At 37.3% G+C, this 17746-nt stretch overlaps 2 protein-coding genes across 4 annotated transcripts; one reads left to right on the top strand and one right to left on the bottom strand.

Annotated features, from left to right (window-relative positions):
- The first annotated feature begins 874 nt into the window (after positions 1–874).
- Positions 875–7222, top strand: LOC114476090 (dynein regulatory complex subunit 4-like). 3 transcript variants are annotated; one of them, XR_003675532.1, is made up of 8 exons: positions 875–1178; positions 2215–2277; positions 3299–3496; positions 3841–4041; positions 4137–4191; positions 4260–4462; positions 4649–4882; positions 7070–7222. XR_003675532.1 is itself a non-coding variant. In XM_028467353.1 (7 exons), the coding sequence occupies exons 1-7, from the start codon at positions 1176–1178 to the stop codon at positions 4817–4819; spliced, it is 894 nt and encodes a 297-aa protein (XP_028323154.1). In that variant the 5' UTR covers positions 875–1175; the 3' UTR covers positions 4820–4897. The 3 variants fall into 3 exon arrangements, 1 of the variants encoding a protein (XP_028323154.1); XR_003675533.1 differs by lacking the exon at positions 7070–7222 and adding an exon at positions 6144–6218; XM_028467353.1 differs by lacking the exon at positions 7070–7222 and having other exon boundaries at positions 4649–4897.
- Positions 7223–7807: 585 nt separating this feature from the next.
- Positions 7808–17555, bottom strand: LOC114476048 (dynein regulatory complex subunit 2-like). Its single transcript, XM_028467293.1, has 9 exons — positions 17420–17555; positions 15272–15407; positions 14381–14548; positions 14122–14291; positions 13294–13438; positions 13077–13223; positions 10736–10948; positions 10531–10659; positions 7808–8056 (listed from the first exon to the last, which is right to left on the bottom strand). Exons 2-9 carry the CDS (start codon positions 15386–15388, stop codon positions 7808–7810), a joined length of 1338 nt encoding a protein of 445 aa, XP_028323094.1. The 5' UTR covers positions 15389–15407; positions 17420–17555.
- Positions 17556–17746: the final 191 nt, after the last annotated feature.

Here is a 17746-nt window from a genome sequence, read left to right as displayed (position 1 = left end):
TTGTGACTGTGAGACAAAAGAGGCTCAGGCGCCAACACCAAAAATATTAATATCAATATTTTCATTGATTAGCTAACAAGGTAACCAGAAGATGAAAAACAAATTAGACGATAGATAATATTTTTTAGTGTATTTTACAGCTGACTATGTTAGCATAAGAGATGCTAACAGAAAGCTAACACAAGGGGATGGTTAAGTTTTACGGGATTTATTAAAGGCAGTAATTGTAATTGAACCTAAGTAATTGAGAACATAATTATAATTGACTTTCAGGGGGAAAATAATAATTGGATTTTTAATTATAATTGGAAAAAATGCTGGTCAAAGTAATCATAACTGAGTTGTAATTGAGCGTTGGTAATTAAAGACGTAATTGTCATTTTAAAATGTAATTGACCCCAGCCCTGGCTCAAATACACAAAGTGACTCCAAAAAAAAACACAGAAAAGTACAGAAAAATACAACAAAAATACACAAAAGGTTGTTGGAATGTTGACTTTTATGTAGTTTTTATAGTTTATGGAGTTGTTCTGCTGTTTTGCTGTGCTGGGGGCTCAGTGTTTTATTTTTTATTTTTTTTTAATAATGGTTGTTTGATTTGAAATCGACTCCAAAAACAGGCAAAACAACAACAAAAAATGCAAAATGAGAGGAAAATATACAAAACTATGACCACAAAAATAATCAAATTGCTCCAAAAAAAAAAAAAAACACAAGAGGGGAGAAAAGTATACATTATGTAAAAACAAAATCCACACAACAAGAACAAAAATACACAAAATAACAGAAAATATATTAAAGACAAAAAAAAACTGTCCTTTTGTCCTGTATTAAATGAAATGGTCAAATTGGTCTATTCCATGATTAGCTACTATTATATTTTGTGGCCCCCACTGTGATAAAAGCTTTCCAATCCCTGTCATAGAAAAAGGTCCATTATACGTCATAATTATTGATGACAGCCTCTGTCTGCCTGCTGTTATGGGTTCTAGCGCCTCCTGCTGTTTGACGTTAGTATTTACTGGTTGCTATAGTGACTGAAGAGTTCTTTGATCATAGCGTTCAGGCTCTACTGACTGGTTCGTATAGAACTCTTGAGATCTACCTTATATTCATACGCTTTTATATTTCTACCGGTCTACCTTTGATAGGATTGTATAATTTATTGATCTACAATGGTAAGTACAACACATTGAACTTATTTAAAGGTTGCAATGTCGCATTTTCACCTTGATGCTAAAGACGGTTTAAAGTAGTATGTTTGTATAGGAAACCTGGAATAATAGTTTATTAAAGTTATTATTATGAGAACGCTGTAAGATGTACTCACAAAAAAACTTAGTTTATTTCATTTCCAAACGTTTTTAATCCAGTTTTTGTCCTGGTTTCAAAACTTTCCTAAATTTCAACTGGAAAATTCATTTATCATCTGTTTTTAAGGATTAGAAGAAAAAAATCATTCTGAAAAAATGTTGAAAACAAAATAATCCCCTTCTGGTTGATTTAACAAAGGTTTCAAACTCAAGGCTCGAGGACCAAATCCTGTCCTCCAGCGTATCCAATTAGGCCCTCATGATAAAGTAAAAATGACACAGAAAACATTATTTATCATGCACATTACCAAATAATTCAATGAAACTCCACAATATCTGTTATTTTCCTGTGTTTTTATCACACAACTGCAAACATTTTTAATCGCTAACTAAATTTTCCCAAACCTCGTTTTTCCTCACAAAGATTGGCCAAACAATTACACAAAATTTGGTCACAAAATCAAGGAATTTAGAAGTGAAAATCCTGCAGGGTACTGTTATCGGTCATTTGTTGCTTTACATACTGTTATATATATATATATTATTTATATATAATAAACTAGGGCACAATCATGTTAAAATTTTGTTTTTTACAAACTAAAATCTGCAGCCCACATGAGATCAACTTATATCATATTATCAATAATATTCACGGTGAATAATCGATTAGAAATCAAGCAAAAACATTTCAGATCAAACACAGTGATGTGATGCATCACTTTGTATCATATTCTCTATGCTTTGCTGTTGGCATGTTTCACTTTCATTTTGCTGGTGTCAAAAGACGAAACAGAAGACATGCCCCAGTGTTTTTCTCACATGTATTTTAACTCGATGACCTTCAAAATAACTTTGAAGTGTTTTTTTTTAGTAACTCACTCCCTTTGAATTTCTCCAACAGCCTCCAAAGAAGAAAGGATCGGCAAAAAAAGAGCCTCAGGAGGACCAGTTCAACGACGAGGAGGTGAGTGTGTGTGTGTGTGTGTTTACTCTTGGAGTTATTTAGTGTTTTTTTTTTTTAATTTTCTGCTGTTTTTTGTCTTGTTGCATATTTTTCTGGCGTTTTCGCTGTTATTTTGCGTGTTTTTGATGTTGCTTTTTATGTTTTTGCTGTAATTTTGTGTATTTGTCATTTTGTGCATTTCTGTTCTTTGTGTTTTTTGGACGTTGTTACTGTCATTTTGTGCATATTTGTACTTGGGTGTATTATTTTGATTTTATTTTAAGTGAATTGTTTTGTACTTTTTTGTTGTTCTTGTACTCTTGTTTTTGTATTCATGTTTATCTTTATACTTTAGTCTATTCTTGTTGTTATTTTGTATGTTTTCGTTGTCATTTTGTGTGCTTCTGTGGTCATTCTGTGTATATTTATACTTTTGTGTGTTCTTGTTATTTTTATTAACTTCTTCAATTAAGTCATATATAAAGGAAATGTGGAAAAGTTTTCCACTAGAGATCTACCAATACCCCTTTCCCATACTTGGATATGTGTACTTCCTGATGCCGATACTTCTACTGCACACATAAAAAAAACTATCAATCTATAAAAGCAAGAAAGTTCCACGTGCGTGTGTGTGGAGAGAATATCTCCCCGACGCGGTGTCTGTTCGACCTTGTTGCTTAATGTAAACCTTATCACATAGGCACCAAACCCCACTCTAGCATTGTGCATCAATGAATAGAAATTTGGAGGGAAGAGAACTAATGTTGTCTCCTCTGAAAAACATATTAGCTGTGAGAATATGAGACATTTGACACGTCATTATGTGGAACCCTAAATAACAGCCTAGCGTGGCTTGAAAATTTTCAACCATTTGTTTGTTATATTGTGAAAAAAAACACATCTATGCATCTTATTAAGTAAAGTAGAATGATTAATCTTTCTTGGCATTGGGAAACTTCTATCTATCTATCACTAGTTTCTACACATAGAAGTATCGGAAAGGAGCATTGCATGAGTGTGATACATCTTCTCCGTGTTTCAGAATATGGAGCTCATTGAGCAACTGAAAGAGGAGCTGGATCGAGAGCGAAAGGAAAACCACTTCCATGAGATGGAGTGTTACACAATCAACGACATGTGGGAAGATACAGAAAGGCAAATAGAGGAGGTCGAGGCCAAGATCGAGAATGTGGAATCGCAAATGATTGAGAACGAAGAACGACACCTCGCGGAGCTCAAGGTAACATTTCAGGAACAGGATTGTCACTCTTTGACTCAGTGTTTCCAAACAGGTTCTATTTTTAAGATATTTTATGTTTCCTTAAAAAAACCCCAAAACAAATCCAATCAACCAAAGCTACAGGCCTTAGATAGGTCAAACAAAACCCAAAATTAACTTCCTTTTAATATGTACAACACTATTTATTTTCACATGTAGTTCTGCACCAATCTACACATAAAAGTATCGAATGTCAGTTTTTGTCAAAGGTTGACCTTAAAGAGTAACTAAACCTCAAAACCAAATTTTTCTGCTGAATGCTGAATGATTTCCCCCCCCCCCCCCCCCCCCCCCCTCCACACCAGATGTGTAAGCTGAAGACGAAGTTCCTCTATCGGGACAACCACTACGCCATTGCTAAGATGAAGGAAGAGGGTCTTGCTATGAATGAGCAGGTCGAGCAGAAGCACAAGACAGTAAAAGGAAAGCTTAAAAAAAAAGCTGTGGCAATCACGATGATACCACCCAACGTCGCACAAAGAGCCCAGTTTGAGAAACTTTCACTGGTATGTTTGTGTATAAATATGAATATCATTTTATAATGTTAATACTCAGCCTGAACTACAAACTCTAACTTCTAACTTGGTTCATGTTTGCACAGGCCCATGAAAAGGAAATGGCGTGGACTGAAAATAAGTTGCAGAAAGATTATGAAGGTAAGTACTTCTTGTTTACTGAAGTGTGACTTTGTGTTACTCACGCCAACACTTCTTATTTTTCATAGAGCTTCTGGCAGAAAAGATGAGAGTGTTTCAGCAGTTAAAAACTGACCTGAACAACTTCAGGAAAAGTAAGATCAACACGCTGATCTACAAGTGGAAGAGCCTTTTCACTTTTATCAAAATGGGCCACGGCGACACTTTGGAGAACCAGCAGAAAATTGTTGATAAAGCAAAGATGGATTCTGAAATATTTGAGCTATACAGGGTAAGAAGAAGAAAAAAAAGGTGCAATTTCAGACATTATATCCAACTCTTAAGTACCTCAGAACTAACTGATGGTAAACAAACATCAATTGCACATATTTATGATTGAAAATTCATTGAATCCTAAAATACCTCAACATTCCCCTCTGTAGTTTTACATTTCTTGAATGTTTGCCATTTTTTTTAGAATGAAACTGATGACGATAGGAAGAGGGAGATGACGATGGCGAAGGAATTGAAATCGATTTTGCTCGATAACGAGCGCCTCAGTAAGTTGCTGTCAGCGGCTGAAGAGGAGAATGTCAATCTGAAGAAGAAGCTGAGGAACCACCCAAAATACGCACAGCACTACTGCTAAGGGGAACGCTGGAACCATGGCCCTCTCCATGGAATATAAAAGAGAGGGCAGTGTTACACCTAGGTGAGGGGGAAGGGAACAGGGAGGAGGAAGTCAGGGTAAGAATATGGAAGGGGTGGGGAACAGACGACTGGTTTAAGGCGAGAGTGAAATGTGATGTTATAGTTGTGCTGATTGTGTTGTGTAATCAGTTCAGCCAGTCTGGTGACAAGTGTGGAGAAATTTAAGCGAGTGACACAGCACCCAGATTAAGTATTAAGGGACCTCATTTATGCTTTTAAATGTAAAGTAGGCCTAAAGTAGGTTTTCAAGCGATAATTTCTTTTAATGTTTTTTTTTTGTGCCTCAAGCGTGCAGACAACTAAGGTTGATATAAATGGTATATTTCCGTGTGTCTCTCCAAGAAATCTGCGGTGAGATTTGTTCACAGTGCTCACAGGGGGGCAGACGTCAACCGCTCGATAGCTAATCCTTTACAGAGTCTTCTTTGTTTGGCTCCACTGTGAAAACGCAGATTTTAATCTTGGAAAATCTGTTAGGTTTCTTTTCTTAACAGTGTTTGTTTGACATTAGTGGGCATGAGTGCACGTTTGGCACACAAATTTGCACCTGTTTTTTTTTTTCAAGTTTGATAAATTAGGGCCAGCAATATAGAATATAATATAGAATAGTGACATTTTGTTTTTTAGAGCACGTAAAAAGATGAACTCACAGACGACTGTGAGATTACTGTGTGACTTTTCCATGTTGGGTTCTCTCCGGATACCCCGGCTTCTTCCTACGTGCCAACAAAAATTGCCCAAATGTTAAAGATAGGATCAGTGCCAGCAGTGTTTCCTGGTTTTTTCCTGGTACTCCAGTTTCCTTCCACAATCAAAAAAACATGACAAGTTGATTAGTCTCTAAATCACCCACAAGAGTGAATGTGAAAGTGAATTTGAGTTGTTGCGTTTGTCTGGCGCCCTGTCCAGGGTGTACCTTCCCTCTGTTCACGGCCACCACCATTATACTTAAGCTGGGTGCTGAGTCATCATCTTTAATTTCTCCACACTGTTTTCTTGGACGGGATGAAACTGAAATGTAATTTCGTGGCTCTGTTGCTTTGTAACATGTGCAATGACATATAAACTCATCATCAACTGATTACACAACACAATAAGGACAATATGCACAATTATAATATCACATTTCACTCACACCCTAAAACAGTCGACTCTTCCCCACCCTTTCTATTTCCTACCCTGACTCCCTCTTCCCTTCCCCCTCAACTAGGTGTAACACTGCATATTCTCCCTTTAATTAAGTGTTTCTTACTCTTCCTCAGGGAGGGCTGGTGATGGTCACAATTATGCATGAATTGCAAAAATAAAAGATGCATTGTTTTTGTAGAAATATTGCATTTCTTGTAGCGTTGACCTGTGCAGACAAAGTTAAAAAAAAAGAAGTGGACGGATGGATGATAAAAGTGCAATGAAAATATTTTTTTTGCATTTGAGGTATCTTATATTAATAAATATACATTTGAAAAAGACTTATTCCTGCACACAGTGTTCACTCTGATAGAAAGTTTACCAGATGTGTCTGATACACAGTGGAGTCGAAGGTTGGTACCGCCATCATTGTACACATGGACGCACGTGAATGTGGTGATCAGGCACAGAGTCTCACACATTGCTAATAGTACACAATGCAACACAGATGCACAGTCGTCCTGCTCGTTGGTTTCCAGGAAGTTCCACTTCTTTATTCTTTCCATTCTTCTGTTTCATTGAGCACATGTTGGTCAGAGTCTGTGTGCGTCTCTGTACTGGTGCACTCCTAAACAAACACACAATTTAAAGGCATTTCACAGCTTCACCTGCAATGTAAAAGCTGTGTTCATTTTGTCGACTACATTTTGTAAAGTAATAATAACCAGACTATAACTTAAAATCGTATGTTGAAGAAAACTATATCAAAATATATTTACATTTTCTTCAATTAAACTATAATTTTGTCACATGGGACTAAATTCAATCAGAACTTGTGATCATGTGGTCTTGCACACGGATCACATCAAATCTGTCTGTGTGTATTACTAACATTAGTACCGTCTCATATCAGGTTAATCATATAATCAATGGTAACTGAGTCTTTAAAAAAATGCATGAACTCTTCTGTTTTATTTTTTAGTTCAGTATATCTGTAACAGATGTCATTTACAGTAGTTGACTAAACTATTTCACTTCCGATACGACACTGTTGTTGCAGCCTGGAGTATTGGCCGATCCGATCTGATATCAGCAGGAATCATCTACACGCCATGGCAAAACCAGGAAGGTCGGGAAAGTCGACGTGAGAGAAATGCAGAAAAAGCAAAAAAAACCTTGTTTTTCTGAGAATGGGATGACTTATTGTTTGAATTGCCACTATATAAATAAAGTTTAATTTAATTGAATAGAAAATGTAGACTTTTCATTTTTTACAAAACCTGCTATTTGAAGTCATAAAGAAATCCATGCTTCAAACATAGACAACTGAAAGACAAGGAAGATAGATATGGGTCAGGGTTAAGGTTATGGTTAGGGTTAGAGTAAGTCTGAACGCGATTGGTTTATTGAAAGTTGAGCGCCGCCCCGAATTGCAGGCTGCAGTCAGGGACTCCTCAGGAGCCCCGCCCATAAGCTAAGCATTTTATTATTTTCCCTCCTCGTGGCAGGTCAGGAGAAAGCAGGGGTTTAGTTACTCTTTAAGTACCTCTTTATTGCAAATACTTCAGTATTTTGACTGAGCTACTTTTATTGGAGTAGTTTTCAACAAGAAGTATCTGTACTTTCACTCAAGCAATAAAGAGTGCTAACTGTCACACAGTTTAAAAACAGTCAAAACATCAAATGCAACAAAGCTTTCCAAAAAGACTCTAGACCTGTGATCTTAACTTCTTTTATTTTCTTGAAAACATTTCCTCATGTAAATAAATAGTCCAAACAATGGATTGGTATGTGCTAACTACACAGCACCACTGGGATAGGGCTTCCTACCAGTTCTTTGGTTATTGCTGGTCGGAGCTCTGGACGTGACGAGCGGACTGTCTTGTCCACCGAGGGAGTTTTGTTGATTGATTTGACTCCACAGAAGCTGCATCTCTTCGTTCTCTCTACGCAGGTTGATTTTTTCTTTCTTCATCATCTTCACCAGCAGCTGAGAAGTGCCGAGACGCAACATAAGCGGCTGCAACTTCTCAAGCTGTTCTGAATCCTGCAGAGAGCAGACATGTCAACTTCAGACAGTAATCACCTCATACAGTATAATATAAATAATTGATGATCAATCGAATAGCTAGGAGGATACATTGCCTGATATACATTATATAGTGTATGCGGACAGTTTTCACAGCACATTTTCTTGTGTTACAAAGTGCATTAAAGAGATTTATCATTTTACTGTGAAAGAGTTTTTCCTGTTTGTCGACACAACGAGCTAAAGGCTGTTAATTCACTAAAACTATGCAATGTCTGTACATGCATGTTCACATAAACAATAGAAATTTGAAGAATTGATTGAATTGAAGTGATTTTTTTCAACCTCTCATTTAATTAATCAGTACTTGATGATGACATTTGTGTAAATAAACACAAAATAAATATAATAACCATGAATAACTTTTATAACATTGATGTCTTGCTCAAAGTGGATAATCAACTGAATAAATAACATGACTTCCATATCATTAAATGTTTTTAACTTTATTAGCACCATGAATAATAAAGGGAATTTGTGGCTATGCAGTATACGTGTTGAAAAGGTATGAAATGTTGCTGTGTGTGTTTTATGTGCATCAGATCGGAGTTCATCAATTATATTTCATTATCCAGGGATGCCTCGAAAGGAGAAAAGGTAGAAAACACATTTGGTGTGTCCTTTTTTGAGCCCCTAGCCCTAGCTACGAATATAGATGACCTCTTATAGCGCTAACTTCCGAGATTTAATCAGTGTGTGCTGGACTACAAAGCTCGTTGGAGCTTAATCACTATGGCAATTAATGCTGAAAGGCTAGCCTGGTCGCGACCAGGTTTTGCTCTGGCTTAGATGTTAGCGAGTCCTAAAGCCCCGCCTCCTGACCAATCAAATCTCTGAGAAAACGACCCGGTTGGTGATCTGACAGCTGCGTTTAGGAAAGAAGATTATTAATGGACAGATGCAATCCTTTCATTTACTGATGACAGCCTTTAGGAAATATATAGATTTATATCTGATGGTCTGGTTTACAGTCAGCTGATGAAGCCTGTGCCTCGATCGTATGCGCGGACGAGTGAAATCATTCATTAGTTGATTCATTAATTAATATGCTGACCGCCTCAGCAGGGACATACTACAGTTAAACAATGTGCTCTCATCCCAGTGTGTGACGTCTACTTGAATAGAGACACGTGCAAGCTGTAATAAAGTTTAACTGCAGAGCGCTGTCTGTTTATCATCTGATGGATTAATATAATAAATAATCTCGCGCTTTTACGCATTCACAATGCCAGCAGCTTCCTGCCTTTCCTCTAACAACAGGGTTGTCTTTGGTCTGAATTATGGATTCTAATTATTCATCATTTTAAACTTCAGCAACCAGGTCGTTACCAAGATATGAAGTAGATCCGATCTGAGCGAGTATAAAAGCTCCGCCTCCTGCTGTGCGCTGCACTACTTCACTGTTGCTCTTCACTGTCATCATGGATTTATATTCATTGTATTTGTTTAAGATCATAGGCTGTTGATCCATTAATTGTAAAGATGCTCGCTCTGCCTGTTCTCTCCATTCATTGGTCAGACGCTGCAATCTCCACCCCTTTTATGTGCACGCGCACGTAGCAAGGCTGTAATCACTTGGCTTCAATTAGCGTGTTGTGATCATAGGTGATTGGTTAGTTGAAGCCAGCTAACGGAGATTAATCCAGTCTACATTTGTAGCATAGGCCCCAAAGATCTATAATAATAATAATAAAATAATAATAATAATATACTTTATTTATTTATATAGCACTTTTCAAAACACATGCTTTCCAAAGGCACCTATACATTAGAAAATAAAATATATAGACTTGGTCAGAGATTAAAATAGTTTAAAAAACAGAAACAAGTTAGAAGTGACTTAAAATCAGGGAAGGCTCTCTGATAAGAATATGTTTTAAGAAGTGATTTGAATATTGTCACAGAGTCAGCAGATCTGATCTCTTCGGGCAGATCATTACAGAGTGTTGGGGCCTGGGGCTGGTGTATACGGTAATAAAATAATAATAATAATAATAATAATAAAAGCTCTGCGAGGTCAGTTGGGGCAAGGCCATTTAGGGCCTTAAAAGTAATCAATAAAATCTTAAAATCAATCCTAAAACATACTGGGAGCCAGTGTAAAAACTGGTTAAAAGCCTTTCAGCTGAGTTCTGGACAATTTGCAATTTATGGAATTTTGAATCATGCAGGTAAAAAGGTTGTTACAGTAATCTAAACGAGAAGAGATAAAAGCATGTAAAATTGTTTCTGTGTCTTTAAAAGTTAAAACAGCGTATTCTAGCAAATCTTTTCTCCAGTGTTTTTCAGCATCTACTAATACTTGATCTTTCTCTCTCTCTCAAAAAAAAAAAAAAAACTATAGGTTGAATTGATTTATAGTTTGAGGATAAAAACTGAAAAAATTGTTTCAATCCTTTATCTTAAAGTTATTCGTCTGTACGGCTACTTACCAGAGCCAATGAGCTTCTTAGCTGCTGGTATTCCTCTGAGGAAGGAGACAGTGACAAGGACGACAGTAAACTCTCATGTTGGCTCTCCAGTTTCTTACACATCTCCGCCACGCGCAGTATCTTCTCCTCCTAAAAATGAAGAGTCCCATGTTAACCACAGCATGTGGTCCCATGTTGCCCAGCGTGTCACAGAGCGCCGATTCACCTTATCGATCACCACCTGCAGCCGTTTGGAGGCTTGGTGTCCACGCACGCAGATCCTCGTCAGCTCCTCCTTCGCTGATTTGCGGCTGTGCCTGAGGTGAGCCTGTAGCTGCTGATGCTTGACTTTCACCTCACTGATGGACGACGTCAGGTCCTCTTCACTCATGTCCTTCATCGCTGAACCCTGGTTCCCCTTCAGCCGCTGAGCAAGGACCTGATACGTCGAGAAGTACTGAACTTGAATCAACCCGTGAATTGACATTTAGAAGTCAAATATCTGACTTATTATCCATATTCTAAAGCAGAGGTTCTCATCTGGTCTCACCCTGGGACCCACATTTTGCCACGAACATTAAATCACGACTCACTTTTTTTTTTGTTTTTAGAATTCAACCGTAAAACTTTTGTTTTTCAAAAATAGCTGTTGAAAACACACACATATAATCTTTTTTTAAACATAAATCTAGATATTTTCCTGTGCAACATGCATTTCACAGCATGTCTGTCAAAAGAAAAGTTTCTTTCAAAATAAAATAACATGAGAGACATTAAGCATTTATTTATTTTTGACCAGCTGTCCGTGACCCACCCAGTACAGGTCCGCGACCCACTTTTGGGTCCCGACCCACCAGTTGAGAACCACTGTTCTAAAGCACAAGTAGCAGTTGGCCTGTTGTGAATTAGTTTCTATTATTAATGCAATAAATACATTATTTATCAGAGGTTAGTGAAGAAGTTTATTAGAGGAAGACTCTGGTGTTCAGACAGGAACAGTTGAGTCCAATGTTTTTCAACCTTGGGGTCGTGACCCCATATGGAGTCACTTGAAATTTAAATGGGGTCGCCTGAAATGTCTAGTAATTGATAAAAAAAAAAATAAATAATTACTGATTAAAAATACATTGTAAAATATTTAATTATTATTCTTTTTCAAATTAATACACAACACACAATCTTAAAAAAACTTTTTTCTATACTTAAATCTAGTTCAAATAAAATGCATTTTAAAGAGCAAAAAAAGAAAAAAAGATGAAAAATAAATGAATTAATGAAATATACTAGTATAGAAAAATATTAGTCACTTTGTGCACTAATCCTGGCTAGTATGTGTTTGTTACACAGTATAACAGATTAGATCAGAAACTAATTATAAAAAAAGAAAAAAGTCTTTGGGGTCTTTGTGAGGGGGTCACGATCCAAAAAAGGTTGAAGACCTCTGTCTTAGTCCATACATACTGACAACACAGGGTGTGTGGATCCAAACGGGGATTCTAAAGCTACAGACACAGGCAGAGAATACATTAACCATAAACTAAATAAGGTACTTGAGCTATAACAAAACCCCAACTAAAAAAGATCCCACTGGGACTTGAACCCACAACCTATAGGAATTGCAAGACTGAAATATACCCAATGTACCATTAAACCAACAGATCAATACTGTATGTGAAAAATAAAGACACCTGCCAACCAAGGTGGTGACACGCCTAGTCTGTTTTTGTAATGTCACCGTGTCCTTTCATTCAATTCAATTAAAAAAATAAAACTTTATTTGTCCCTGGGGGCAAATTAAACAGTATGTAGAGCAGGATGTGGCACAAGCAGGGTTGGGGTCAATTATAATTGTAATTGATAATTAATTACAATTATGATGTAATTATAGTTGTCATTGTAATTTTCAAAAACTTGATGCTGTCGTAATCGTAATTAAACTGTACCGTAATTGAGTTTGTATAATTGACTTGAAAATTCTATGAAAATTGTAAATTATATTTTAATGCTAAACTGTGGAACCATGTTACAGTTCTATGTTCTACACATATGTAAGGTAGTTAACTATTATTAAAATATGTTTCATGTCAAATTTTCTCACATTTTACCATTTGAAAAACATGTAAATCGAGGGGCATACAGACACAAAAAAGGCTCAGATGCCCACACCAAAAATATTAAAATCTATATTTTCACTGATTAAGAAGCCTGACAAGGAAACAAATAGATAGGGAATAAATTAGATGATAGACATTTGTTTTTAGTGTATTTTACAGCTGATTTAGTACCCGTTATCATAAGAGATGCTAACAGAAAGACGAAGGTTAACTTTTATTAGGTTATTTATTTCAGGCTCAGTAACAGTGATGAATTCTAATTTAACTTTAGTAATTGAGAACAGAATTGTAATTGAAAAATGTAATTGTCCCCAACCCTGTCCACAAGTACAAACAGTAACAGACAACAGGGAAGTAACAAGGTGTAATAAAGTGTTACAATATGTAACAACATGTATGAAATCTAGATAGTTACTTGCTGTAATAAAAGCTCTAACGTCCCCCATCACTGACCTTCTGTCGCTCCAGTATTTCCATTGTTTTCTTCAGCTTTTCTTTTTTTGCCAACAAATTGTTCTTCCTTTCTTCTTCTTCTTCTTCTGCGCCCAGATCGTTCAGGTGTTTGTCTGTGCCGTCTAGTCCTTTCCCCCAAACACTCATCTGTCCACACACAGGACAGGCGTGGACAGTGAGACAAGGTTGGAGACGGGACAGACGATGGTTCCCTCACCTGCTGGGTGCTCTCGTACGACTGCAGCATTTCTACGTTCAGTCGGTGGAGCTCGTCCATCTCGTCCTCGTCACGCTGCTCCGCCGACAGCTTCAGGTCGTCCAGTTTGCCTCTGAGACGCTGGGACTCGTCCAGCACGTGTTTCCTGGACAGATAGAATAACTGTAAACGTCACAGCAAATGGCAACATTACACGCTTGATTCTCAAGTGTTAAAGCAGATTTTAAACATTAAATGATTTCCTGTCACAATTTAACTACACTACAGTGACCATAAATCAGGGGTGTCAAACTTATTTTAGTTCAGCGGCAGTTTATCTCAAATGAGCCCCAGATTTTGTTTATTTCAACATTATTGTGCGTTTGCACTTCTATTGTACGTATACATAAAATACAAAATATGTAAGAAACTGACAATATCCAAGCAATAAGTGACATATCAGTCCCAACAAGATCTTCACTTTAAATGTCCTAAATTTTGTGACCAAATTCTGTTTGATTAAGGGGAATGTGATGTAATAATTTGCAATAAAATTGAGGATTTTGTAAGAATTTTGTAAGCACTGAGAAAACTGTGAGCCCCTGAAAATATTGTTGCGTTTAATTTACACGATGATTCATGTTTTCTGTGTCATTTTTACTTTCTCCTACGGGCCGAAATCAATGCTCCAAAGGGCCGGATTTGGCCCCCGGGCCATGAGTTTGACAAAGGTGCCATAAATAGTCTTTACGTGACTTTCTACAGAACTCAGTTCAAAATCAGTAGCTTTTAACGACAAAGATCCATATCAGTGCAATAAAATGTGTGATATGCTGGGTTCAAACTGACCTCTCTGCAGTGAGCGTTGAGTTTCTGTCCCTCAGGAAGTGGAGCCAGAGCTGCTGCAGTTTGACCAGCTGCAGGTTCTGCTGCCCCCAGAAACTCTCCATGTGCTGCTGGTGAGCTCGCTGCATCTGTTCCGTCTTACGCTCCGACTGCTCCACCTCCTGCACCAGGTTCTGCAACACACACACACACACACACACTGAGGTGTGACCACACGATGCTGCTGGGAGCGTCATCGGGCGTAAGGAGGACAACCCTGCACCTCCATCACACTGTTCAGCTCATCCAGCTGTCTCGCTGATCCATGCTGGAGCTCCACCAGCTCTGTGCGTAGCTCCGCCTCACGGCACTGACGCAGGATTTCTCTCCAGCTGTCGTTGAGCTTCTGTCGGTTGACGGTGCTGTTCCTCTGCTCCGCCTGCACCTTGTTCTGAGACACACACACACACAGAGAGAACATCAGCAAACACTCAGACTAGGGCTGAGCGATTTTGCCTAAAAAAAAAAAAAATCGAGTTTCGATTTGATTTTTTCGATTATTATTTTTTTTCAATGCACTTAAAAATGACTGAAGACATCAGGTATATTGTCAAAAGTACAACTTTCCTGCTGTGATTGTTCAATTCCAAAATAAAAAATAAACGAGGTTCCGTCATTCAACAATTTCAAGCTTTAACCCAGGTTTAGGCAAAAGTGCAACAGCAACTTCACAGTAGCTTAAATTTTCTGATTAAGAAATCAAATAACTACATATTCTATAACATGTAACATTACAATTAAAAAAATTATAAACTCCTCCCTGAGCATCTCAGCATAGTGCGAATAAAACATTAAACATGCCTGTGGCACACACACACATATAGCCTACTCAAGTGTAAACAAAGAGGGGGCTGGCTCACATCGCGCTACGGTAACCCACAAGGACGGAACGCGAAAAAACTGTGGTGGAAAAAAAAAAGTTTTTTTTTTTTTTTAAAACTCAAATTTGCAAAATAAAAATTGTTTTCATCTTCAAATTCGATAAATCCAATAAATTGCTTTTTTGCCCAGCTCTAACTCAGACTAACACATGAAGCAGAACCTTTTGCTGTACTTGGTCGACTAAGCTGTGACTGATAGAGGTGACGTGTTGGATCTCAGGACTCTGACTGACCTTCAGGAACTGTGCGAGCGTCTCCTCTCTCGCACGTTTCACCTCCTGCTCCACCTGAGCTCTCAGCAGACGCTCCTCCTCAGACTTCCCCGCACCTTTCTCCTTCTTCTTAGGCATCGTCCCTTCTCTTCTTTTTCTACCACGACACAGAGAAATAGAGAAACATTCACTTTGAGCTTCAGTCTGTCAGTGTCTTCTGATGTCCAGCATCCACAATGCTTTCATTAGTCAGTCAGTCTTAAACTAACCCATCCAGTGACCTCTCAAACTGATGTATTATGTTGCATCAAATAATAGTTTATAGTTTAATTCTAATACTATGGATACTTTATTGTGGCTGGTGGTTTGCAGGCTAAATGCTGCCCTCTGTCTTATTTTGTGCAGCTCCCAAAACACACACACACGCAAAATAGATAAAATAACACCCTAAACATACAAAATGACAAAAAGAACACAAAAAACCAACAAGAAAAGTACACAAAACAAGAGCAGTCAGGGAGCGTAAACCTCCAGCAAGAGCCAAATATGCACTTTGACAAATATTGGCAATTATCTGGTTTATAAATGCCAAAAATGTGTTGAAATTAGAACAAATATGCAGAAAAGCAGAGATGTCTCGAATAAAATAAGAAGTAGACTTTAAAGTAGAAGGCTAAAATTTGAGGCGTGTTGCCGTGGCTGCGCGCTAATTTTTAGCAAAAATTATGCTATATGGTGGCTTTTGGTGCATTATGTTAGTGTAATTGTGGCTTGTCCTCTGGCTATTTTGTAGCACTTTTCTTAGCACGATGTATTTTCTCACCCAGTTTTTGTAAACATGATGCATTTACAAGTTGAAATCTGGTATCCATGATAATGATGACAAAGAATTGAACATCATTATCAGTTTTCCTCTTTCCAGTTAATACTCATAGTATACCAGTAGTATGGGTGCTTGGTCTCTTAATAATCCTCTGTAGAATACTGTCTGGCACTGTAACATAAAGTATCTGCACGATTAACATCATTTTTGTGTGGTTTACTTGTAGATGGTTTTGGTAATATATTAAGTGTATCAATGCACATTAATATTCATAATATATCTTACATTTGTGATTTTCGTAACCCAGTGCCCTGGATGAAGGACTTTTAATTCATGATTCATAATGATATTGATCATGAATTTAAAAAAAAAAAAAAAACCTTCAAAATCTACTTTTTTCAAATTTGGTCTGTGAATTATTCTTACCAGCGACTCTTTTCTTTGTTGAATCATTATTAAAGATAATGTTTATTTAATTTAGTTGAATTCAGTAATGTTGTGAATGTTAAGATTTATTATATTATCAGGGAAATGTTTAGAAAGAATGATCGTTTTCCTTCAGTTACAGCCGCCAGTTATTAGTTTGGACCAACAGAGGGCGCTGGTAACCCAGTGATCGGTTGGGATGCAGCTATTCTGCACAGTGAAGAAGAGATGCTACGCTAGTAGACGGCTCTAAAAAAAAAAAAAAAAAAAAAAAAACACGACTTTTACAGATATTCACTTGATATTACAGATATTCTTTCACTGCTAAAGGAATAACAAATCATTTATGAACATGTTTAAGAGTAGTAGGCGGCCAGAAAAAGAGTAGTCCGCTGCCTACGCTTCGACATCCCTGGAAAAGGCATTGAAATTTGACGAAGAAGTAGCAGGAATGGGAATTATGTAGCAAAAATGCATTAAATGTAGCAAAAAAATGGCAAAAAAAAAGGTTAAAATAGTGCAAGTTCAGTGCAGTTGCAGAAAAAGGGTTAAAATAAGCAAAAGAATGGGCTCAAATTGTTCAAAAGATATTCCTAGTGTCTTGAAATCATCTGACGACCCCCTCTAAGTGTCTCGCGAACTCAAATGGGGTCCTGACCCAAAGGTTGAAAACACCTGCTCTAACAGACTCAAGTTTAGCTTAAATCCACATCAGAATGATTATTACTTGCTCTGTATTATAAAAACAATAATAATAATGATAGTGTATTGGAAATCCAGCATTTAAATTCAAAAGCAGAAGGTTTAAAAAGTGATTTCCTCACAGGCCACAAAGCCCCACGTGAAGGTTAACTGTAGCTTATTTGATCTAAATTCCAGCTAAAGTCACATAAAAGGTCCGTTGCCGTCCTTTTACTGACCTGTTCCCGACCGTCTGTGGCTGTAGAAAAGGCTACAGACGACTGTGTGTCCTCATTTGTCGGAAAATAAACCCAAAACACGTGAACTCTCCTCCAAATGAAACGATGCGTGCTTGGACTTTGTCTCCATAGCAACGGTGACCGACCGCAATCGCGTTCAAAGTCTCGTGAGAATAGCTGGCTTACCAATTTATTTATTCATCAAAATGTATTTATTTGTTTGTTATTAAAATCACGATTTTGTTATATGTATACATACGCTAAATGTGATGTATTAAACGCATCCTACGTATGACCTAAATAAATACAAATTAAAAATAAAAATAA

The sequence above is a fragment of the Gouania willdenowi genome, chromosome 14 (genome assembly GCF_900634775.1).
Source record: "Gouania willdenowi chromosome 14, fGouWil2.1, whole genome shotgun sequence".
NCBI classification, from domain to species: Eukaryota; Metazoa; Chordata; class Actinopteri; order Blenniiformes; family Gobiesocidae; genus Gouania; species Gouania willdenowi.
The sequence above is the reverse complement of the archived record's forward strand: the minus strand, read 5'-3'. Positions and strand labels throughout refer to the sequence as shown.